Source organism: Sus scrofa, chromosome 14 (assembly GCF_000003025.6).
Source record: "Sus scrofa isolate TJ Tabasco breed Duroc chromosome 14, Sscrofa11.1, whole genome shotgun sequence".
Lineage (NCBI taxonomy): Eukaryota > Metazoa > Chordata > Mammalia > Artiodactyla > Suidae > Sus > Sus scrofa.
In genome coordinates this window covers 127,394,720-127,420,486 of record NC_010456.5, presented here as the reverse complement: position 1 = coordinate 127,420,486, position 25,767 = coordinate 127,394,720, and the positions used below count along the sequence as shown (strand labels likewise).

Sequence of the window (25,767 nt, the reverse complement as noted above, 5' to 3'; positions counted from 1 at the left end):
CTTTATGGACCAGAAATGATTATCCCGTTATGGAATGAGAATGGTTATCTGCATTTAAAAGCCTGCTGTCTGGGAGTTCCCACTGGGATGCAGCAGAAACGAATCCAACTAGTATCCATGAGGATGCAGGTTTGATCCCTGGCTTCACTCAGTGGGCCGGGGACCTGGCGTTGCCGGGAGCTGTGGTGTAGGTCGCAGACGTGGCTCAGATCCCACTTGGCTGTGGCTGTGGCCAGCAGCTGGAGCTCCAATTCGACCCCTAGCCTGGGAACTTCCATATGACACAAGTGTGGCCCTAAAAAGCAAAAAATTAAAATTAAAAAAAAATTAAAGCCTGCTGTTTAAAAGTTCAGTTTTATACAGGTGTCATATATGTACATGTATAGGTAATTGTGTCATTTCTCCCTTTCCTGCCCCACTTCTCCACTAAAAAAGCTAGGAATTAGTCCTTAGGATATCTTTTTCAGAAACTTTTTTGATGAAAGAATACTCAAAAGTATACCTGGTAAGAGTAACTTAGGGTCTTTCACTTAGTGATCCTTTTACTCTTTCTTATATTTTTAGTTTTTTGCTCAGTGTCACAGGCTCAAAGAGAGAACAGTTTGTAAAATAGTTATATTGATTTGTTATTAAAATATATCCTCTTCTTATCCATTATATAAAATGCTCATGTTAGGAAGGGATTAAAAAATCAATATGTTGTTTTTCCCCATCAAGTGAAAATAAGACATCCCAGCTTGGGTCCAGGAAAGGCTAGAAAGATGTCAGCGAGGGCGAGCTTTTAAAGGTTATCATGATGTTTTTAAGTAAATTGTTCTCCACCAGATAGGCACACATGCAGCTAGAATTTTTAACCTGTGTCTGACATTATTGGAGAAATTAAATGCAGAGTGTCTGCAATCTTGTATTACCTCATGATTCAGCTCATGTAATTGCTGTTTAGTTAGTATGTGTCAGCAATTCCTGACAGTTGGTAAATTTGTTGTTGGGGGTATGTCATACAAAAAAACACTAGCAATAGTATTTCTACTCCAGTAGAAATCTTTTCATTTCAATAAAATTCAGGCTTAGTTGACACAGGCCAAGCCAGAGAGAAAATACTTTCGGTCCTACTTTTTTTTTTCTGTCTCTATTATAGACTGGTTTACTGATTATTTACAGTGACAATGCAAAGCGTTTCTTCATAACAGTTCAGACTATAAACCACTAAAATAGGAATTACAGATAATAAAGACCACTTTAATTTAGCACATGAAGGGTGCTACAAGGGCAGGTACAAGGAACATGCTCCTGGCCCAGCAAGGATGGCCCCCACTCCTCCCAGGCTCTCTGAAGCCATCGTGCTGCCCTGGGGGTAGGGATGGCAGCTCAAGCATCATGGAGACGCTAGGTATGCAGCTTATGAGTTTGGAGGTGCCTGAACCTTCACCCTTCAGAGGCCCTCTCTGTTGCTGACACTCCAGGAGTCGCCAGCCTGAGGGTGCTCTTGTTATGGAGCAAAGGCTCATGTGTCCAAGGTGTAGAGAGCCCCACTTTTGACAGCAGGTGTTTGAATCAAAGTAAGAGTTTATTTGTAGGGTACCAAGCAAGGGAGTTGGAGACAAGTCTCAGATCTCTTCCAATTTGGTCTTTGAGTTAGGGCCTTTTTAAAAAGGAAGAACAAAGGCTGGGATTAATCATAATCTTGTGACATTTCTGTGACTTTTTTTTAGTAATGTGATTTTTTTTTAATTGAGGTGTAGATGATGCACAGTCTTAAGTTTCAGGTGTACAGCATAGTGCTTTACACCTTTACAGGTTATATTCCATTTATAGTTATTATAAAATATTGGCTATATTCCCAGTGTTGTACAATATATCCTTATAGCTTGTTTACTTTGTACGTAGTGGTTTTTACCTCTTAATCCTCTACGCCCACCATGCCCCTTCCCCCTTGCCTCTCCGTACTGGTAACCACTGTGTTCTCTCTCTCTCTCTCTCTCTCTCTCTCTCTCTTTTTTTTTTTTTAAAGACCTCATCCACAGCATATGAAAGTTCCCAGGCTGGGGGTCGAATCAGAGCTACAGCTGCCAGTCACAGCCACAGCCACAGCTCATGGCAACGCCAGATCCTTTAACCCACTGAGCAAGGCCATGGATGGAACCCACATCCTCATGGATACTGGTTGGAGTCGTTTCCACTGCACCACAACAGGAACTCCTACTTTCTTTCTTTTTTAACTGAAACATAGTTTATTTACAGTATTGTGTCAGTTTCAGGTGTACACCAAAGTGATTCAGTGGTTTTTTTTTTAGATTATTTTCCATTAAAAGTTTACTATAAGATATTAAATATAGTTCTCTGTGCTATACAGTAAATCCTTGTTGCTTATCTGTTTTATGTATAGTAGTTTGTATCCGTTAATCCCATACTGTATGTGACATTTCTTTTTTTTTTTTTTTTTTTTGTCTTTTTGCTATTTCTTGGGCCGCCCCTGCGGCATATGGAGGTTCCCAGGCTAGGGGTCGAATCGGAGCCAGAGCCACAGCAATGCGGGATCCGAGCCGCGTCTGCAACCTACACCACAGCTCACGGCAACGCCGGATCCTTAACCCACTGAGCAAGGGCAGGGACCAAACCTGCAACCTCATGGTTCCTAGTCGGATTCGTTAACCACTGCGCCACAACGGGAACTCCCTATGTGACATTTCTTAGTCATAGTTTTGGGAGTCAGGAAGTCTCTGGTTATGATTCTCAGGCCAGGTGGTCCATGCCTCATGGGTCTGTTAGCTCATTTTACCCTGAAGAAAGCTTGAGTTTGTACATTAGTGATGATATTTATAACAGCAGTCTTAGCCCTGTGACTCTCGTTGATTAATGTTTAATTAGCACAGCATTAGGGTCAGAGGTGACAGAGAAAGGGAATAATGTTATAGATAGAATAACCGTAAACTCAGTAAGGAAACTCTGTTTTAGGAGGACTTGGTTTCACTCTGTAGGAGGATAGCACCACACTTTTGAAGCCCTGAGCCTTCATCAGCTCCTGGACAAGCCCCTGTTCATGGAAGAGGCAGCCTCTAGGGTCAGGACTAGTGCTGTCGCACATGCTCCCCGCCTTCTTGGAGCCATCTTGCAGGCACCAGGTTCCTGCAAGGGCAGGTGGCAGATGCTAAGGTTAGGTCTGGTGGGTTCCATCCTACATTTATAAATATATTTGTAGCTTTGTAGTTAATAAACACAGGACTCTGAGTTTTAATGAGATACTATATAGGACAGTCCTTAACACAGTGCCTGGTAAACTAGAACCTGTTTGGAATAGATATCCACTAAAATTAGCTTAGGGAAAAAAGTGGGGGGATGCTTATTCTGAGGATACCATGGTGTTTCATGCCACAGTCAGTTGCCAGGGCCACTGTTCACAGTTGTGTGCACTAGGTCCTACATAGTCTTTTCTTTTCTTTTTTCTTTTTTTTTTTTTTTTTTTTTTTGCTTTTTAGAGCTACACCTGTGGCATATGGAAGTTCCCAGACTAGGGGTCAAAACAAAGGTGCAGCTGCTGGCCTACACCACAGCCATAGCAACATGGGATCTGAGCCGTATGCACGACCTACACCACAGCTCACAGCAATGCCAGATCCCTAACCCACTAAGGCCAGGGGTCAAACCCGCATCTTCATGGATACCAGTCAGGTTCCTTTCCACTGAGCCACAACAGAAACTCCCCTACGTAGCTTTTAATAGGAGTGCAGTCAGGCCTTAGAAACAAACTGGAACCAAAAACTAAACCACTGTGAGGCCTTTCTCTGTTCCTAGATGTTTATGTGCTTTGTTCTTCCGTCTGCAGATTGGCTTTCTCCCCTTCCCAGTCCAAGTGAAGATAACACAGTTACTCACAGCTACATTTATATTTATTCCATTCAAGGAATCTCTGAATCTGAATTCCCACCATCCAGAAAGGAACTCTGATTAGTCTAGCTTGGGTAAAGTTTGTGTCCCTGGACCATCTGATGAGAAAGAGCAATGGAACCATGTCATATAAGAATGGCTGTTCCCACTATAACATACAAGGGATTAGAGGGTTGTAGAACTAGTCCCAGAGAGAGGGGAAGAAAGAATTTGGCAAACATTAGTGTCTTTTTTACTAAGCATATAGTAAGTATTAACTTCATTTCTTCTTTCTATTGTATCTACCATGCCCGAGTACAGGTTAAAGAACATGTTTATAGAAAATAGATATCAGTAGCAAACCCTATATACATTTATTGCAAAATAACGTATTGTAGGACTTTTTCCTCTATAGGATAGTCAGAATGTGTAGGATTCTGTTATATTCTATGAAATGTTTTCTGAAATGCTATTTCTTTTTCCTAGTAAAATGTGTTTTGTTATAATTAGGGTAGGAATTTTTCTCTCACATTTAAATCAACTGACATTATCATGATGGTTTTTATTTTCTGATGTGTCCTAAACTTTTTTCTCTATTTTTTTTGCTCTACCAGTGTATCCATAGCCTAGAATGATTGCCTCTCCCATTGCATGCCACACCCCCAAGCCCCAGCTCCATGAGTATCTGTTCAGATTCTCCTCATACTTTAAGGTATAACCAAATACCATTCCCATATATGAAGCCTTCCCCAACCCAGACTATTCACCCAGAGGCAGTCTTCACCTCCCTTGAACTCCTGTCACACTATCCATACATGTCGTGTGGCACATTGTGTGCTATCTTGGAATATAATTTAGATACTCTCTAAAACAATGCTAACTGGTATTTAGACACTGGCCACAATGCTTCCAACCCTTGACAAAGGAAGAGTCCTTGTGGTCTAAGCAATCTCAGGACTCTGGAGTTTATATAGTTTACATTGCCAGAGATTTGGATTTGGAAGATTTAGCCTAAAACTGAATATAAAACCAAGATACTGCTTCAAAGGGGAGCGGGGTTGTGACCTCATCTATTACCTCCTCTGCAGCAGAAATTTCGATCCCAATTTTGATCCTCACTTGGGACACTGAGGGATCAGGTTTCCTTGTTCTTTACAAGAAACATAGAAAGCAAACTTTCACTGTTTACAAAGATTTTGACTGTGAAGTTTTTACTTTTTTCCTTTATCCTAGATTATCCTTTGGAATAAGGGAGTACCCCAATTTTGGTTGAACTTAACATCTAATTGGCTTCTTATGAGAAAGGAAAAGTTATTACATGATGATTGTTGGAACTGTCTGAAGGCCTCTCATCTGTAATCCATACCTATGTTTGTTATCAGACATTTTTGCCTTCACTTTTATCTTTTTTTTTTTTTTTTTCTTCTTGTGACAATGCCAAATCCTTAGCCACTAGGCCACCAGGGAACTCTTAATCGTTTTTAGTAAAAAGTTTTCATGATTTGCAATCCAAAGGACAATACTTATTGTTCCATGTTCACTTTTTTCTTTGCTATGCTTTCATTTATCGAAAAGAAATATAATTTTTCTCTCCCTGCTCTTCCTTTTTTGGCTCCTTCCTTTTTCCTTTCATTTGGTATATCTTTAGTCTACTACCTAGAGGAAACTTTTTAATGGGATGAAAACATAATTTTGTAAAAGATATTTACCTCCATAGGTATAATTTCTTTTCTTTGGAAGTAAGGGCCATGCTTGACCCATTCTTCTTCTAGTAGGTTTGAACTGGCTGTTCTCTTACTAAATGTTGACATCAGTCATCATCCTTGTCTTTTCAGATAAGACGGTTTTTTAAAGTCATATGATCATGAAATTATTTTAGCTTCTCAATCTTTTTTTTTCCCCCTCATCATCGTAGATGGTATCTTTTTATTTATGTATTTATTGTCTTTTTGCCATTTCTTGGGCCGCTCCCACGGCATATGGAGGTTCCCAGGCTAGGGGTCCAATCGGAGCTGTAGCTGCCGGCCTACGCCAGAGCCACGGCTGGATCCGAGCCACGTCTGCGATCTACACCACAGCTCACAGCAACGCCAGATCCTTAACCCACTGAGCAAGGGCAGGGACCGAACCCGCAACCTCATGGTTCCTAGTCGGATTCGTTAACCCCTGCGCCACGATGGGAACTCCAGCTTCTCAATCTTGATCCTATAAAAGTAAATTAATGTTTCAACAATATAAGGTAGTTTAAATATTCTAATGTCCTGAATCGATGTTTAGTTTCATAATATGTTTGCCTTGTTTCCTCAGCTGTATTACTGAGTTCATTCACAGCAGATTGGTTGTTAAATTTCTTTTGTATCCCATTTTGACTAGTAATGCTGTCTTATTAATAACGACAACAGTAATACTGCATTTATTCATAGTTCCTACATTTGAGAAAGACATCTCATTTTGCCAGTGACATTCAGAGAAGTTAATATTTGCCTGAAGTTATAGGCAAGGATTGTTGAAGACATTATATTTCAACCAATAAATATTTCAGTATGAATATTCTAAAAATAGGACATTTTGCATAACTACAATAGCCATCATCACACATAAGAAAATAATTCCTTAATTTCAGCAAAGTTTCAGTCTATATTAAAATGTTCCCAATGTCTCACAAATGTTTCTGCAGATTTTCTTTCCCTAAACTAGAATCTTACCAACTCATACTTTTTTTTTGCTTTTTATAGGCACACCTACAGCATATTGACGTTCCCAGGCTAGGGATCAAATCAAAGCTACAGCTGCTGGCCTGTACCACAGACACAGCAACACCGGATCCCCACTCCACCGAGCCAGGCCAGGGATCAAACCCGCATCCTCATGGATACTAGTCGAATTCATTTTCACTGCATCGCAACAGGAACTCCTGTCTTGTTTTTTTATTTTCTGTTTTTGTTTTTGTTTTGTTTTGTTTTTAATCTAAAACAGTTTATTTTCCTTTGGGAGGATTACAAAAGGGTGATTTTTTTCAAATCTGATCATTCCTTCTACATTTATTAACTGGCTTTTTTTTTTTGGCAGAAGGGCAGGAAGTATAGAAAAAGTTCCTCTTGACTAGGTGGTAAATAATTTGATATGTAAAAGAATGGATAGATGAATTTAAAAGCTAGTTGCAGAAGCAGCATTTATTACATAAATCCTATGACAGTGATGTTGTTGAAAGAAAAAAACGGCACCAAGAAAAACAAAAGGCTACGCAAGATAGAAAATATAAAATTGTCCAGGTTTGCAATAAATAACATGTAGATAGTCACAGTATTATACACATAGCTGACTTTAGTTTTTAGAATTAGTCAACCTTGATAACTTAAAAATAGTTGGGAAATAAATATAATAGTTATCAGCCTTGACAGTAGAGTTTAGAAAGTAGAAGTTGTAAAGAGAGATGAAAGATAGATGTCCTGATATCAGGAGAGATAATGTCAATAGCTGATGAAATAAGAAATACAGGGGCATAGTATACTAATTAAAGTTATAAAGAGGTTATTTAGAGGAACTAAAACTAATGATGTGATAAGTCAGCTGTAGTTTGAGGGAAGGAAAATGGGCTAGCATCCTTATCTATTATAGTAGGAAGTCAGTAGACTGTCTAAAATTTGATTTATTAGAGTTCCCGTCATGGCACAGTGGTTGACAAATCCAACTAGGAACCAATGAGGTTGCGGGTTCTATCCCTGGCCTAAGTGGGTTAAGTAAGGATCTGGCATTGCCGTGAGCTGTGATGTAGGTTGCAGACTCGGCTCGGATCCTGTGTTGCTGTGGCTCTGGCGTAGGCCGGTGGCTACAGCTCCGATTGGACCCCTAGCCTGGGAACCTCCATATGCCTTGGGAAGCAGCCCTAGAAAAGGCAAAAAGACCCAAAAAAAAAAAAAAAAGATACATTAAGAAATAATGACGTTAATTCCTACAATTAATGTCTATCCTTAGGTTAATACCACACTCTTGATTACTCTAACATTGTATAGTAAGCCTTGAGGGTAGTTTAAGTCCTTCAGCCTTATTCTGTTTCAGGATGGTTTGGGTTATTCTAGGTCCTTTACCTTTCCAAAGGATTTATAAGTGGGATTATTTTGAATCTGTAGATAAATTTGGGAAGAATTGGCATCTTTATAATAATGAGTTTTCCAATCTATGAACATGGTATTTATTGTTCTTCATTTATTTAGGTCTTCTTTAATTTACCTTTGCAATATTTTATAGTTTTCAGCATACAGTTACATTTAATCCTAAAAGAAGATGTCATATGTATAAACATGGTGGAATACTACTCAGCCATAAACAGATGAAATCTTTCCATTTGTAACAACATGGATGGACCTTTTGTCCTAAGTGAAACAAGTCAGACAAGACCTTGTGATTTGACTCATATGTAGAATATAAACAAAATAAATGAACAAACAAAAACAAATACATAGATATAGAGAACAGAGTGGTGATTACCAGAGAGGAAGAGGCTCAGGGTAGGGGTAGATTGTAGTAATGAAATGGGTAAAGGAGATTAACTATATGGTGATAGAAACTAAATTTTTGGTGATGAGTAAACACTCGTGTATACAGATGTAGAAATATAATATACACCTGAAACATGTTATAAACCAGTGTTACCTTAGTAAACAAATTTTTAAAAATTTAATCCTAAATATTTTGTGCTATTATAAACTAATTTGGTTTCTTTATTTTCTAATTATTTGTAATATATAGAAACTCATTTCCTTTTTATTGACTTTGTACTCTGACCTGATTTGACTTACTAGTTCTAAGAGTAGTTTTGTAGATTTCTTGGGATTATCTCTGTATAAGATCATATTACATGCAAATACAGACCATTTTTTCTCCTCCCTTTTCAATCTTTATGTCTTCTCTTTTTCTTACATTTTGACCCCGACTATACTCTCCAATACAATACGGAGTTGAAGTGGTAAGAGCAAAGATGCTCTCTTTGTTCTTGATCATGGATAGAAAACAGGTCTTTCTGGTATTATGTCACTTGTAGATTTTTGTAGATGTTTATAATCAGATTTAGGGTATTCCCTTGTATTTCTAGTTTGCTGGTGGCTTTTTATTATAAACAGTTGTTGATTCTTCTCTCTTTTTAGGGCCACACCTGTGGCATATGGAAGTTACCAGGCTAGGAATCAAATTGGAGCTTTGGCTGCTGGCCTATACCACAGCCACCCCAGATCCAAGCCATATCTGTGACCTACACCACAGCTCATGTTAATGCCATATCTTTAACCCACTAGACAAGGCCAGGGATCAAACCTGCATCCTCATGGATACTAGTCTGATTTGTTACCATTGAGCCACAATGGGAACTCCCAACCTTGAATTTCTGAAATCAACTTTACTTGGTTATAATTATTATCCTTTTCATATACTATTGGGTTGAATTCTCTAAAACCTTATTAAGAAATTTTATATCCATACTTAAACATTAGAAATATGATTAGTCTGTAGTTCTGCCTTCTTGTTTTGTTTGGGTTTAGGAATTAGGGTAGCATTGACCTTAACACATAATTTGGGAAGCATGCCCTCCTTCTCTGTTTCTGCAAGATTCCAAGTAAGATTATTATTTTAAGAATTCACTAATAAAGCAGTCTAGACCTGGGAAGGTTTTTTTTATGTGAACGTTTATGAACTGGATGTATTTGATATATAGAGCTATTCAGATTTTCTATTTTTGAGTCAGTTTTTATTATTTTTTGTCTTTCAAAGAGATTTTTTCCAGTTCATCTAGGTTGTCAAATATATTAGCATAATGTTGGGCATAATGTTGCCTTACCCTTTTAATGTTTGTAGATTCTGTAGTGATACTCCCTTCTTGTTTTGATTTTGGTAATATGTGTCTTTCTCAAGCTAGCCTAGAGGCTTATCAGTTTCATTGATATTTCATTGAATTAGACTTCATGATTTCTTTATTGTTTTATTTTCTACTTCATTGATTTTTGTGCTTCTAGTCCTTGCTTTTTTGGGGTTTCTAGTTTTTTAAGGAAGGAACTAAGATCACTATTTTTAGATATTTTTTCCTGATATAAGCATTTAAAGCTGTGAATTCCCTCTGAAGACTTTTAGTTGCATCCCACAAATTTTGATAGGTTGTATTTTCATCATCATTCCATTTAGAATATTTTTTTTTGTCGTTTTAGAATATTTTAAAATTTCTCTTCTGATTTTTTTCTTTGACCGTGAATTACTTCAGCTGTGTTGCTTTACTTTCCAAATGTTTGAGGGTTTCCTCATGATCCTTTTGTTGATTGCTAATTTAATTCCTTCAGAGAATACACCTGAATTTCAGTCCTTTTAAATTTATCCAATCTTGTTTTATGACCTAGCACATCCTAGTGAATTTACCGTATGCACTTGAAGAGAATGTATATTCTACCATTGTTTGATCTAGTGTTCTATAAATGTCATTTAAGTCACGGTTGATAGTGTTCAGGTTGTCTGTGTCTTCACCTATTTTTTTCTAGTTACATTGGTTGCTGAGAGAAGGGTGGAGAAACAGGTTGTATCTCTCATGGCAGATTTGGTAAAGTAATAATTGCAAAGAGACATATATTCAAGGATAGGAGAATTTGCAAGTATATTTTATAACCTACCAGAGGGTTCATTTTGCTTTTTGTGTTTTTGTTTATACTTAAATTTTTCCATAATAAAACCTTAAAAACTAAAGCCTTTCTGGTAATAATGTCATATTTCAGGGATTGCATGCCTCATGCTATCCCAGAGGTAGGGAAAATATTAGGATTTCTATTTGTTCATTTTTATCCCATCATTTAAAAGGTTCTGTTTTGACATGTGTTTTGTAGTACATGGTCTAGCCAGTAATTTTATTTTATTTTTAAGCTTTTTTTTTTTTTTGTCTTTTTTTTGGCTATTTCTTGGGCCGCTCCCGCAGCATATGGAGGTTCCCAGGCTAGGGGTTGAATCGGAACTATAGCCGCCGGCCTCCGCCACAGCCACAGCAACGCTGGATCTGAGCCGTGTCTGCAACCTACACCATAGCTCACGGCAACGCTGGATCGTTAACCCACTGAGCCAGGGCAGGAACCGAACCCGCAACCTCACGGTTCCTAGTCGGATTCATTAACCACTGTGCCACGATGGGAACTCCTATCCAGTAATTTTAAATAAAATTTTAAAATAGATACTTGGGTAGGAGGGAGAATTATATAGTTTAATATATTTTTTTAATCTTGTTTAATAATAATGAAGAGGTGTTTTCATACTTTTTTTTTTCTTTTTTTTTTGGTCTTTTCAGGACCACACTCACAGCATATGGAAGTTCCCAGGCTCAAGTTCGAATGGGAGCTGTAGCCGCCGGCCTGCACCACAGCCACAGGATCTGAGCTGCATCTTCGACCTACACCGCAACTCATGGCAATGCCAGATCCTTTAACCCACTGAACGAGGCCAGGGATCTAACCCACATCCTCATGGATACTAGTCAGGCTTATCAATGAGCTACAGTGGGAACTCGTACTTTCACTTTTGAATCACTATTAGAACTTAATTCTAAGTTTTAAATTTATTTCAGAGAATGCTGAAACTGTAATACCAAAACTCGATGGGTCAGCGGTGTGGAGCTTAAAAGGAAATAAGCTTTTGGAGTTCCCCTTGTGGCTCTGTGGTTAAGGAATCCGACTAGGAACCATGAGGTTGGGGGTTCAATCCCTGGCCTCCCTCAGGGGATACAGCATGGCAGTGACCTGTGGTGTAGGTTGCAGACGCAGCTCAGATTCCCCGTTGCTGTGGCTGTGGCATAGGCTTGCAGCGGCGGTAGCTCCGATTTGACCCCTAGCCTAGGAACCTCTATATGCTGCAGGTGCGGCCCTAGAAAAAGACCCAAAAAAAAAAAAAAAAAAAAGGAAATAAGCTTTTAATAAGAGGTGAAAGAAATAATGTCTTAAGGTCTTTATGCTGTTTAAGTATGAAATTAAGAGCATTTACTAATAATCAGTAAATTTGGGTGAGAAAAGGGAGTAATTTAGTGTTTGCCCTTATTAATTATTCCTACTAAAAACTTTAAATCTTTTTCTAGCTGGAAAGTTTACTTCAAGAATCATTTGAAACTAAGAAAAGCAAAGAGAATAATATGATTGGTAGGGAGAAAATAAGAAACTGAATTACGCAAAAGCCTGCACTAGCCTCAGTTCTCTCCTCAACCCCACCCCTCAACCTCCATCCCACTTTATGAACAAAGAGTAAATCCCCCCAAAAAAAACATTCCAAGTCTTAGGTTTTTGTTGTTGTTTTCTCTAATAGCCACACCTGTGACATATGGAAGTCCCTTTTCCAGGAATCGAATCTGAGCCGCAGCTGCAGCTTACGCCTCAGCTGTGGCAACACCAGATCCTTAAACCCACTGCACCGGGCTGAAGAGCAAATCTGCGTCATCACAGTGACACCCTCCAGATCCTTAATCCATGGCAGGAACTCCTAAGTCTTAGTTTTTAAAACTTAAAGTAATACTCAGACTCGTACAATTTAGTTTTTTACCCATTTGCTGCCATTAGCTTTTTGATAATTAGAAATTAGCATTTTGAATTACAGCTTTGACACTATATTAAGAATATATTTATGCTCATGATTTGAGAGAACGTGTTCTTAAGGGCTTTCATTAACTGAAAAACACTTATTGTAGTTATTTACTATATCATAAGGCAAGAATTGGACAAATTTTTTAGAGGTTTAAACACAAATATTTTATTGGAAGGGTTGTTTGGGTGGTTGTAAACCTTTAGGTAATCAAAACCTGCCTGCATTTCCCATTTCTGGGACATAATATGATAAAAGATTTTCCTTAATCTAAAAGCAACTTTACAATATCTATTAATAGCCATATTAACAACGTTCAACAAGGGTTCTTTTACAGACCAACGTCATTAGGTAGGAGAATTGAATTTCTAGCTTTTAAGTGGAATTTATAAATTAAAGCAATATAGACAGTGATATATTTGGATATTAGCAAGTTATTTGGTAAAGTCTATCATGAGATATCTTGAAGAACGGACATGATCTGAATGATAATACAATTAGACTGGTTCGTAATTTAGCTCAGTAAACACAGATTGAGTTCTTGTCATTTAGAGGGATGTCGCATTCTATCCTTTTTTAAAATCAGTGATTCAAATGAGGACAGATAGCATGTGTTGGTTTTTTTCATGGATGATGTGAATCTGGGACACATACTCCTGATAAATTGGATGACATTCCTGTAGAGAGCAAAATGATCTTGATGAGTTAGAACAGGATATTTCACAGGATAACTCTTAATAAAACATAAGCATAAACTCCCCCCCAAAAAAATTTTTTTTAGCAACATATCATAAAAAAATGGAGATTCTAAAGTGCATCTAATGACAATGTAGATTATCCCCATTATATTTCAGAAAAGCAAGATTCAGGATTATATTCAGAACGGGATTGCAGTATATCACATAATGGGATATATTTGTTAAAATAGATATATATTAGAAAGTATAACATATGAATAATAGTTCTAGATAGTATGATTGGAGTGGTTTTCTTTTCATTTTGCCTTTATTTCCAAATTTTCTACAGTGAGCATGAATCTTTAATAAGACACACTGAAGATAAAGTGTATAATTTTTGATGGCCCAAATATACAGTCTGAGCATATGTTAATTTATATTGTCACAATAAATAAAGATTTCCAGAACTTCCTTTTTTGATTTGCATTAATAATCACTATGGTACAAAAATCAATGCTAACCATAGTATTCTCAGTGTATTAATGTGTTCTCACTCCACCACTATCAACCCATTGACTCTGTTTTCATTTTTTTTTTATCCAAGGTTGAATTAATAAAGGGGAATTTACAAAGTGTTGGACTTACACTTCGTCTTGTCCAGTCAACTGACGGGTATGCTGGGCACGTCATAATTGAGACAGTGGCCCCAAACTCACCTGCTGCAGTTGCAGATCTTCAGCGGGGAGATCGCCTGATTGCGATTGGAGGTAATTATGCTGATGTGCAATATACCTGACACTTACAGGGAAACCAGAGAATCGATGGTTTTTCCTCTCTTCCTTCTTTAATTCTGTGTTACTTTTATAATGGAAAGAAAGTGGTAACTATACTGTAAATAAAAACCTGAGGGAAGCCTTAAACAAAATTTAAAACCCATACGCCATTTTAGTTCTAAGGTATAAATCTTTAAACTGTTTAATCATTAGACCATTTTCCTATAACCTCTCTAATTTTCCTTTTCTTCCCTCTTTCTGCTCCTCTTTTTTTACTGAATGTGAAAGAAAGGGCAGGTCAAGTTATCTTTCTGTATGCCCACCGCCTTTATTACCCTGGGCCTCAACTTGACAGTATTAGCATTATCACCCCTTTCACTCAGGACCGTATAATGAACAGGAGAGAGATTCCTTGTCTAAGAGGGCACACATGAAAATTTCCTGTGGCTCCATATTGTTCCTGATTTGGCCAGCCATTTGTCAGACTATCATTCAGAGTATAGCCCAAATCACTGTCACTGGCAGAAAAATGTCACCTCTATGCCTTCCTATTAGTTGGATTGATAACAGCAAAAACTCTCTGTTGATAGGCACGTTATTTTCTTGACTGTTTATAAATAGGCAGTAAGATCCACTGTGGACACCAAGGGGAAAAAGTTCAAACCTTTTCAGACCTTTATAGTATCTGGCTCACCCATTCTAGGCTTGTCAAGAGATTTCTCAAACACATGGTTACATTTGAGCTTTTAAAGGCAGTGTGGAATATTTTCTTGTAGTTCAAGGAGTTGTCCTTGGTTAAATATCAAAGAAACTGTCTTTAAATCAAATCCATCATGACAATAATGAAAATTATTTAGTTACACATCGGGAAGCCCAACTAAGTCAGTATATTCACATGGAAATCCCTCTGATTATGTCATAAACAGTGCTTTTCAGACTCTCTTATGGATTCCAGTCACCCAGGCGTGGTGTTCGAATGTGAATTCTGATTCAGGAGACCTGGGTGGGGCTCCAGGTTCTGCATTTCTAATAAGTTCCCAGATGATGATACTGGTCCATAGACACTTAGGATAGATAGTAAGGCTATAAAATAGGCCTCATTTGTTACACAGTTATTTAACATGACAATTAATTCTCCCTCAGCTAAAAACCACAGTTCAGCATAAATTTTTTATTCCTACACATACCCTGTTTTGGTTTTACATACAACATAAAATTGTTTTTATTTATATCCTTTTATGAAAGATTTTGTTTTAAATTTATAAGTATCAAAAATAAACAAATTGAAGTGATATAAATATATGCAGAGTGAAAAGGCAAAAGTCTAACATTTGTTAAAAAAGTATTTGTTGAGGTAAGGGGCAGGCGTGATATATCTTTTTTTTATACCTGTATATGGGTATACAGCATTTTAAAAATATTTAGTAACAGGATTGGTGATAATTGAAATAAGTTTGGCAAAATGTTATATTTAAGCTTGATGATGGAGTTCATTTTACTATTTCCTCTACTCTGCATATATTTGAAATATTCCAAAAGAAAGTAATCCAGATTAGGCTGACCAGTCCCAAGAGGCACATTGGCCATCTCCAAAGAGTTCTAGGTTGGGAAAGAGATGGGATGATGGCAGATGAGTTTAGATTGAGTTGAAGTTCCTTGCCTACTTCAGATCATTAGGTGGACTTATTTTTTTTATTTAAGTCAAACTACAATTTTACTGGAACATACTGTGTTTAAAGGGAAACAGTGGAAGTTTTTAAGGCTGGATTAATTATGAAGTCATATTAGAAAGCTCTGGATTTCAGTATGATGAGTTTGTAGGCTAAAAGTTTTTGAGCCAAGGTTTTAGGAAAATAGGGAGGGCCTAAGTGAGGGGTTTATAATGAAGAACTGTTTGTTAACTGCAGTTGAAGCCACCAGTCAGGAGGATCTGAACTGGGAATGAAAATGGATTGGAACTGGGAGTTCCCATCATAGCTCAGCAGATTAAGAACCCAACTAGTATCCATGAGGATGCACGTTCAATCCCTGGCCTCACTCAGCAGGTTAATGATCCGGTGTTGCCGTGAGCTGTGGTGTAGGTCACAGACGTGGCTCAGATCCTGAGTTGCTATGGCTGTGGTGTAGACCAGCAGCTGCAGCTTCAATTCGACCCCTAGCCTGGGAACTTCCATATGCCTTGGGTGCGGCCCTGAAAAGACAAAAAAAAAAAAAAAGAGAGAGAGAGAGAGAAAGGGAGGGGGGGAGATAAAGAAATGGACTGGAACTGTAAGAGGATTGACAGCAGAATGAATCTAGGGAGTCAGCCATGTCCATGATTAAGACTGGGTTAACTGGGAGGGTGGTACAGTAGTGAGGACAGGAGGAGGAGAAGGTCATAGAGCAGTTTTAATTACACTGAATTTGTAGTGTCAACGAAATATCCGGGTGGCGACAGCCAAAAGTAGTTTGGAAATGTATGACTAGAGCAAAGAGGAGAGGACACCAACCAAAGAAAAAGTTGATAGTTGAAACTCCTGAAAAGAGTGTGATCTAGGGAGGAGAGAAATAATGACAAAACCATAGGAATGTTTTCATACAAGGGCAGATACAGGTGGGGAGAAAAGAAAGCAAAGGAGAGATGATCAGAGCCAAATTAGTATAGTGTTGTGAAAACCAAGGAAAAGGCAGGTTTTAAAGGAGAAGCAAGGGAATTAAAATATGAAAAAGGATAATATTAAGTGCAAAGTCCTGAAGGAGATGGGGAGCAGGATCCAGAGTACAGGGAAAGGGTTGCTCCCTCCTCTGAGACAGCTCACTCCTGAAAATGACTGGTAGGGAGAAGAGGTGGCTTCTTGTTGGATCTTTTCAGTAAATTAAGTGATGTCTTCTACAGAATAAGAGAGGAGGACAGGTGGGTGTCAGGGAATAAGAAAGGCTTAAAGCTGGTGTTGAAGAGATTTAGTTGTTTAGAGACCACTCAAAAGAATGCTAAAACAGCACTGAAAGCTTTGCTGAAGGTGTATAGTGTACCTTGGTGCTGTAAACTGGTGATGAGTTCAGGAGCAGGAAAGGGAGATCAGAGGTCAGCACTGCTGGGAATCAGAGAGACAGGTAGATGATAGAAGAGGAAAGGGCTGGGGCACAAGAGTAAAAAAGCTTGATGTGAACATCATTGAAATCTGGAGACTGAGGTTGGGAGAAAAGCAAGTTGTATGAGGAGACCAGCTAGATCATGAGAGCACAGGAGGAATGACTGGACGTGGAAATCATCTCAAAACAGACTCAGCTAGCAGACAGGATTGCAAAAGGTGGGAAATAAGAGACTGTGATCTGAGGTTAATTTCCAAGTGAAAGATCTTTGATGTGGAAAATTTCCGAGTGATAACCAAGTCTAAAGCATGGTCTAGCCTGGGAGAGTATAGTGGCTGAGGGAACTCTGGAGTCAGGTTATTAGATGGGACGGAGCTACTTTGATTTATTTAGGGTGGCCTTAAGACCTCTGAGGTAAAGACCCCTTCTCACCTTTTTCTAAGTCCTACAGATAGGAATAGCTTAGGTAAGTACTATTTCAGGGAGGGTGGGAGAGGGCAGGGAAAAAAATAGAGCCTTCGAAAGGTACACCGAGAATCTCTCTAGAAGAATACATCAGAAGCTGCTGGCTTTGCTTGTCTCAGAGAAGGGACAGTATGGCTAAGAGATAAAGATGGAAGGGAGATTTTTTTCATTGTACATCCTTCTGTACCTTTTGAATTTTGAACTTCATTAATGTAGCACCTACTAGAAAATAAAATGAAAACTTAAAATAGATACTATAAATATAGATCAAATAGTAAACCACTTGTTTAAAGCCTGCCTTATTCTTTCGATCCTGAAAAAGATTAGTTTGATGGGTAGGGCTAATAAAAAGAATCTGTAAGGGTCTACTATTCATAGCATAGTGGGTTTTTGCTAAATTTATTTCAAGTACTGGTCTCTTAATTTAAATCATTAGCTTCTAATCCCTATTCAATAGAATCACTCCATCATCCTAAGCCTGGCTTAACTATTAATAAAATCCTTTTTAATTGGTCTCACTCTGCTCACTTCAGTTCAGAGGAAAAATGTCATTTAAACCTAGGAAGGAAGGAATGAGAAGCAATTAGAAGTTAGCAGCTTGACACCCTCCTAAGGATTTTCATGTCATCCTTTAGTTTGAAAAGGTAAACATTTCCAGGACATGAGAGCAGTCAGGGTTTGAGAATTAGCACACTGTTATATCCATAAGCCAATAGTCTATTTTAGAGGCTTCACTATTACTCTTCCATTAGTTAAGTAATCGTGAATTAATGGCAATTAGCAAATTTAAGTAATTTTATTATAGTAATTTACATGTTTTCCATTTTAAAATCTTAAAACAGGCGTGAAAATCACATCTACACTCCAAGTGTTGAAGCTTATCAAGCAGGCTGGCGACCGAGTCCTGGTGTATTATGAAAGGCCTGTTGGCCAGAGCAATCAGAGTGTGGTGCTGCAGGATAACTTTGGACAGTTGGAAGAAAACTTTCTGTCAAGCTCATGCCAGCCAACCTATGAAGAAGAAACAACTGGGTTGGCAATAGATGCTGAAAATAGAGACCTGGATTCTGAATTTGAAGACTTGGCGAGTGATGTCAGAGCACAAACTGAGGTCAAAGATGAGGCACAGTCATTAAGTCATAGTCCCAAACGTATTCCAACAACACTTTCTGTTAAACCTCTTGGAACTATATCACCAGTTTTAAACCGGAAATTAGCTGTTGGAGGTCACCCGCCACCACCAAAACTTCCATCCAAAGAAGGGCATAAATCCTTAGCCCTGAAATCTTCTGAGATAACAGAACCAGCACAAATGTCAAAACCCACCCAAGGATCCACTTTCAAACCACCTGTGCCACCACGACCGCAAGTCAAAATTCCTTTGCCTTCTGCTGACACCCCAAATCAGGCAGAACTAGATATTCCTGTTGAAAAACCAGAGAAGGTGACTTTGCCACCACCTCTTACAGATAAACCTGCTGAAAAGCAAGTGAAAAATCTGGATCACGTGGAAGAAGCCACTGCCGCTAAACAGTTTTTAGCAAAGCAGGAAGTGGCAAAAGATTTGACTTCAGAAAGTTCTTGCCCTCCTAAGGACAGCTCAGATGACCCTCAAACGTGGGAATCATCAGAAATTCCTTATCGTAATAAGCTAGGAAAATGGACAAGAACCAGAGCTAGCTGTTCTTTTGACATAGAAGCCTGCCACAGGTACTTAAACATTGCACTGTGGTGCAGGGATCCTTTCAAATTAGGGGGTCTCATCTGCTTGGGGCATGTTAGTTTGAAACTTGAAGAGGTGGCTTTGGGATGCTTAGCCACATCAAACATGGAATACCTTTCCAAATTCAGACTGGAAGCCCCATCACCTAAGGCCATGGTCACAAGAACCGCTCTACGCAACCTGAGTGTACAAAAGGGATTCAATGACACATTTTGCTTCGGGGATATTACTGTTCACTTCAAGTATTTGAAAGAAGGAGAGCCAGAGCACCATGTAGTTACTAACTTAGAGAAAGAAAAAGAACTCCATTTGGTCGAAGAGGTTTCTGCCCTGACTAAAGAGGAGCACTTTGTTGGACAGACGGGTTTGACAGAAAATAAGCATAGTTTCCAAGATACTCAGTTCCAGAACCCAACTTGGTGTGATTACTGTAAGAAGAAAGTTTGGACTAAAGCTGCCTCCCAGTGTATGTTCTGTGCTTATGTTTGCCATAAAAAATGTCAGGAAAAGTGTCTAGCCGAGACTCCTCTTTGTGGAGCAACTGACCAGCGGATAGACAGAGCCCTGAAAAACCTCAGGCTGGAAGGACAAGAAACCCTCTTAGGTCTGCCCCCTCGTGTTGATGCTGAAGCTGGCAAGTCAGTCAACAGAACAACAGGTTTGACAAGACATATTATCAATACAAGCTCTCGTTTGTTAAATCTGCGTCAAGTCTCTAAAACTCGCCTTTCTGAGCCAGGAACTGATCTAGTAGAACCTTCACCAAAACACACACCCAACACATCAGACAACGAAGGCAGCGACACAGAGGTCTGTGGTCCAAACAGTCCCTCTAAGCGGGGCAACAACACAGGAATAAAGTTAGTGAGAAAGGAGGGTGGTCTGGATGACAGTGTTTTCATTGCTGTTAAAGAAATCGGTCGTGATCTGTACAGGGGCTTGCCTACGGAGGAGAGGATCCAGAAACTAGAGTTCATGCTAGATAAACTGCAGAATGAAATTGATCAGGAGTTGGAACATAACAATTCCCTTGTTAGAGAAGAAAAAGAGACAACTGATTCGAGGAAAAAATCAATTCTTTCTGCGGCTTTGGCTAAATCAGGTGAAAGACTGCAAGCTCTAACACTTCTCATGATCCACTATAGAGCAGGCATTGAAGATGTCGAATCTTTAGAAAGTCTCTCTCTAGATCAGCACTCCAAAAAAATAAGCAAGTATACAGATGATACAGAAGAAGACCTAGATAATGAAATAACCCAACTAATAGACTCTCAGCCATTCAGTAGCATACCAGATGACTTATTTGGCCCTTCTGAGTCTGTTTAAGTCTGTTTAACCTTTCAAGTGATTAAGGAAAAGTTGTATCTCAAGTACCACAGGTACAACACATTGAAACCCTCTTATTATGCACTTTGGCCTGCTTCTCCACAGTTATTTGCTTGTGTAAGAACTAGAGTGGACAAGGTTCTCCAGCAAAAACATGACCAGCTCCCTAAATTGGTTGTTTCAGATTGTATTTATAGCTATGCTTTTTGGGTTTTTACTGGGAATTTATTTTTACTAATTTATTTTTAACTTTTTCTAATTACGTAAGCTAACTTTTGGTGTTTATGTGTGATGTCTTGTTATTTTTCCTTCCTCTTCCTAGTTTTTGAATTAGTGTTAAATAGGATACCATCCAGATTCTTAATATTTTCATTTCCATCATGGTTATAAAAATAAATTTGCTGCATGCCCAAATTGACAACAGTGATCATTGAGGGAACAGGTTTTGAATCTTATTTTGTGTTATGAAGTTTGACATCTCTACTTGCTTGAGATTTTTGTTATCTGGGGGCTTTGGGGGGTGCTTTTTGTTTTGATTTTGCCAAATGTAACATGAAAGCAAAATGCTGCAGCTTTAGTCAGTTATGCTGATTTAGTAAAAAGAAAAAAAAAAGTTTACATATACAGCTTGCTTTCTATGATTCTGTGAAATTTGCTTCCTAAAGTTTCTGTGCAGTTTTAGTAAGACTATAGTGATTAATTTGAAGAGCTTGCGTTGAAAAACAAAATGTAATAGGGAATAAATATAGAATGCAGTTGGTCAAGAATTTTGAGAGGATGACAAGGTTAAAAGAGAGTAACCAGTAGGATTTTGAAATATAACCTTTCAAAAAGTTGATGCTTTCAAGTGAAAGTTCTAAACATTTATGATTAGTTTTCATCTTCACTTCTCCCATAGGAAATAAAGCATGTGCAAGGATATTTGAAGTTTCAGAGGACTGTTCTTAAAATGACCTTGCTTGGCTGTTTTGTTTTAGAAATATTGTCATGCATGAGAATGTTGTGAGAGAGGAATCATGCGAAATAGATTTATTCCTTTGTCTGACATCCTACAGGCTTAAGGCGTGGTAATCATTCTGAATGCTTCCATAGTTCAGACTGTCTTTGTTGATTTTTTTTTTTTTTTAAGTTAGATGGCATAAACACGTAGGAATTGGGACCAGTTCTCTTAAAATGAAGATCTGCTCGGATACTCAGTCCATCAGATGGATACCAGTAACACATGACTGAGGGAAAATGTGTGAGCATGACCTTTGTTGGTATACATAAAAGTTTTCACCTTTTCTATAAGATAGATTTATGTATGTTTTTCCCTTTTGTAGGTAACTACTGTGATAAGTGATATATATAGTGAAACTGACATGAATTTTAAACTAGGTGGAACAGCTTTCATGGCTGGCAGGAAAAGGCACAGTAGAGCATAAGGATTCTGGCCCAGATCTATAAGCCGGGACTCTATACTAGAGTTTATGGAGTTGGCCATTAGTGAACTGTGTAACCATAGGCAAGCCCACAAAAGGTCTCCGTGCTACACTCTCCCCAGCTCTAAAGTAGGAATAAACAAAACTACCTCACAGGCTTGTTGTGAGGAAAACAATAGCATAACTGCAAAAGCTCTCTGAACAGTGGAAAGCTATTCAAATAAAAGGGATAACTTATGTGGATGATTAAAAACATGTTTATGGGTAGAAAAGTTATTCCACTTTTAAAATCAATAGCCAATTCTCATTCTTGCTATTTTATTATTGAGTGAAATATTAGGAAACTAATCTTGGCCAAGTTTATATCAAAAATATATCTGTTTGTACCCCTCTTTTTTGTTTAAGCATGCTTGCATTTTAAAAGAACATTGTTGTAGAAGTCTTTATGCACCAAATTCACTGAAAGCAAAGTACTGTTCTGTAACATAGCTTGAAACAATCTGCTGAATGTAATAACCAACTTTCGTCTTATCATTAAAAAAAGTCACTTACCACTGATAACCTGGAAGGCAGAGTAAATGGCTGGTGTCTTTGGATTACACCATGGAAGTTTTAGTGACATCCAGGCATGCTGCTGAAACTGATGCATTTGAAAGAGCTGTAGAAATAATGCAAAACTTTGGTTTCAAAAAATCTACTCATGTTTTAAAAGTATTTAACTCTGTAGAACCACAGTTAGGAAATCTCAGTAATGCTGCTAATGATATTTGTAAAATAAATCTTCAATGTAGTGTAATATTTCTATATTTACTGGGAGAGACAATAGAAGCATCACAGTTGTACTCTAGTGCAAAGAGGGAGAAATTCCAAATAGCCTAGGGAATAGTAAGGTATAAGGCTTCAATGAAAAGTTGTATTAGATCACATTCCTGATGTAATCTTTCTGCCATGCTATGTTATCAATAGCTAAAAAATAACAATAAAAAAACTACCATGAAAACAAGAATATCTTCATTTGATGACATCTGAAAGAGCTGATTGCTGCATTTCCATGGAATTATTGCCTGGTATAACTGGGCCATAAAAACAAGCTTAACAAAGTCCACTTTTGCTAAACAAAACTGCTATTCTGAAAACTGCCTAAAAGCATTAAATTTTGGTTTTACTATTTGTGAAATATCAGATTTATGGATTTACCTCTGCTATCTAGTAGTAATTAGGCTATTTAACATGTATTTTCTACTTGGTATTTAGATGAATGATTGGGTTAGACAGTCAAGCCAAGCAACATTTTAGCATTAGTTTAGAGCCTATTTGCTACATTTCTTAATATCAAGCCTTATATTCTTCAGTATCAGAACTAGTTGAAATGGCTACAGTTGTGCATAACTGTGTAGCCATTTTGTGATTCTGAGAGGAGAAAGCATGCTAAAAAATGTCAGTTCTAAATTTAAGTATTTCTGAATTTTTTGAAAGGCAGTTTGACAATATTTGGCTCTTGCTAATATTAAGTCCCCTAAAAGTTAATAAATTTAAGATCACTTTAATTTTAAAATGTATTGTCTTCACTTCTAAAATGAGAGATAATAGCTTTCTTTTAAAAACAGGGTGGTGGTGGGGTTCTCCTAACCCTGTTGAAAACCATAGACTCTCACTCCTGAAAGATACCCCCACACACACCCTAAGTTTTATGGGATTTCCAGGAGGCCATGGCTCTCCTGTATCCAGTGGCTGCATATCAATTATTTTTATCAGATAGTTATTCATAGTAATCAGAAAAACAGTATAACTTCAGAGGTGCAAGAATAACTTACTGATTTGTTCCACATTGACACCATGTAGCTAGTTACATATTTCAATGTAATACAATTTTTGCAAAGCCAAAAGGTATGGTTCAGACTAGTCTGGAGTGGATTTTACCTGATGCCTGCAAGCAAAGAATAAATAGTTTTTAACTGACTATCTGTAGTTAAAACAATACCTTCATACATATTTTACTTGGATGATAGTATCTGCTTGACAAAGGAGTACAACAGGCACAGTAGTATTCAGAAGATTTATTAAGTAAACTAGCTAAGACATGACATGACGAAGATGGATACACTTAGCAGTCAAAAGAATTGAATATTCATTGCTACCTCATTAAGCTTTTTGTATCTGTTTTGTCAGGTATAAACATAAAAACCACCTCTGCTCAAAAAATAAGTATTAAAAGAGCTGTGTGTTCTTTGTTTTGATTCACACATTAAAAAAAAAAACAAAACAAAAAACCTTTTCGTAGTCTTGCCAACCCCAGAATATCAGACATATAAAATAAATTATTTACATTGTTTCCCCCTTCAGATACAACTGATAGTTTTGCTTTCAAAAGAGTTCTAAAAATCACATCTTTTATATGATCTCAAGACCGACATGTCTGCCAGTCATTACTGAATAGACTGACGTCTTAACAGGCAAAAATAAAAGAGGAGTAAGTTATATAGTATTGAGAGTGAGGAGAACCACAAACTCTTAAGAGAATTGATTTGCAGCACATTCTTAAGACTCTCCCCCTACATAAGTAGAGAACAAACCTGCCTTTGTACTTTAACCCTAGAAGTGCCTCCAGAGCCATCTTTCAAAGCAGCGGCCTGGTCTAAGTTGCCCAGTACAAATACATGAGTAGGAAGCGTGTCTGCCTCTAACACATGCACTTGAAAACTAGACTTCACGCAAAGCTCCACATACAAAAGCTTCATAAAAAAAAAAAAAAAAAAAGAGGAAGTATCAGCTACTTTTCTTAGAAAACTACACGGCCGAGGAGTCCTTCCAAGTCAATAGAACACAATTTTAGAAGAACTGCCATTAGGTCCTTTTTGTTTACTGTTACAGAACTACAGAATGAATATTATTTGAGATATTCCACAGTATCTCCAATCACATACAGAACTCGATGTAAAGTGACAACGTTCACGAACACGGTATTTGCTGTTACATCAAAAAGGCACATCAACATCATCATGCTTAGAAAAACTACATCACGCAGCACTAGATGATACAGTGATAGGTAGACATTTCTGATGTTTGGGGGTTTTCTTGGCTATGAAAGGGGGCATGTCCTGACCACCCTATTATTTTTACCTGTTTCCCAACACAATTCAAGACATAATTTCATTCCTTCTTTGTCTTCATTTAAAATTTGTTTTCACATTGGTGTGAACTTTCAGAAATCTAAAAAATAATAGTTCCAGACAACTCAAAATTAACAGATCCCTAGAAAACACTTGGATGACTTCCAGGTCAAAGATAATTATAGTCTGATCTTTTTCCACATCACAGAAGCTATTAGCCTTTTAAATTTCTTTTCTAAATAAATGTTGATAGGTCTCATCATGCTTAAACTACCTTGACAGTATAAGGTACATCTCTGCTGTTTGCTTTCAGCTGATAAAACAAGTATATATTCGAAAGGGAAAGCTTCCAGTTGTGCATAACCACACATCTAGGTGCTTTTCTCTGCTTACGGAACATTTACTGTTTTGCCCTTACTGGCTTTAATGTTTGCTGCCAACCACATGACACATAAACATGTAATTTACAACCGTCTGTTTCCAGGTAGGTAATTACTTAGCAAACTAGTGCCAGCTGAGATTCATGGGTAGCTCTGAGATGGCTGACAAGTTCTTGTCCTCTGCATTTGTGATAATGAACTTCTAACTCATGAATAGATTGATAGTACAGTGGACCCTGGAACAACACGGTTTGAACTGCACAGGTCCACTTAACATGCGGAGTTTTTTCAATACATACAGACTGCAGTGCTACACGGCCCCAGGTTGGTTGAATCCACAGATGTGGAACTGTGGATGCGGAGGGCCGGC

The 25,767-nt window shown here is 37.9% G+C and overlaps 1 protein-coding gene across 1 annotated transcript in view; it reads left to right on the top strand.

Moving 5' to 3' along the window:
• Positions 1-24,645, top strand: part of PDZD8 (PDZ domain containing 8) — a 106,580-nt gene extending 81,935 nt beyond the window's left edge. The window contains exons 4-5 of the mRNA XM_001927541.4: positions 13,732-13,894; positions 18,280-24,645. Of these exons, the coding sequence (XP_001927576.1) occupies positions 13,732-13,894; positions 18,280-20,486 (2,370 nt within the window). The 3' untranslated portion in view covers positions 20,487-24,645. The remainder of the gene's footprint in view (positions 1-13,731; positions 13,895-18,279) is intronic.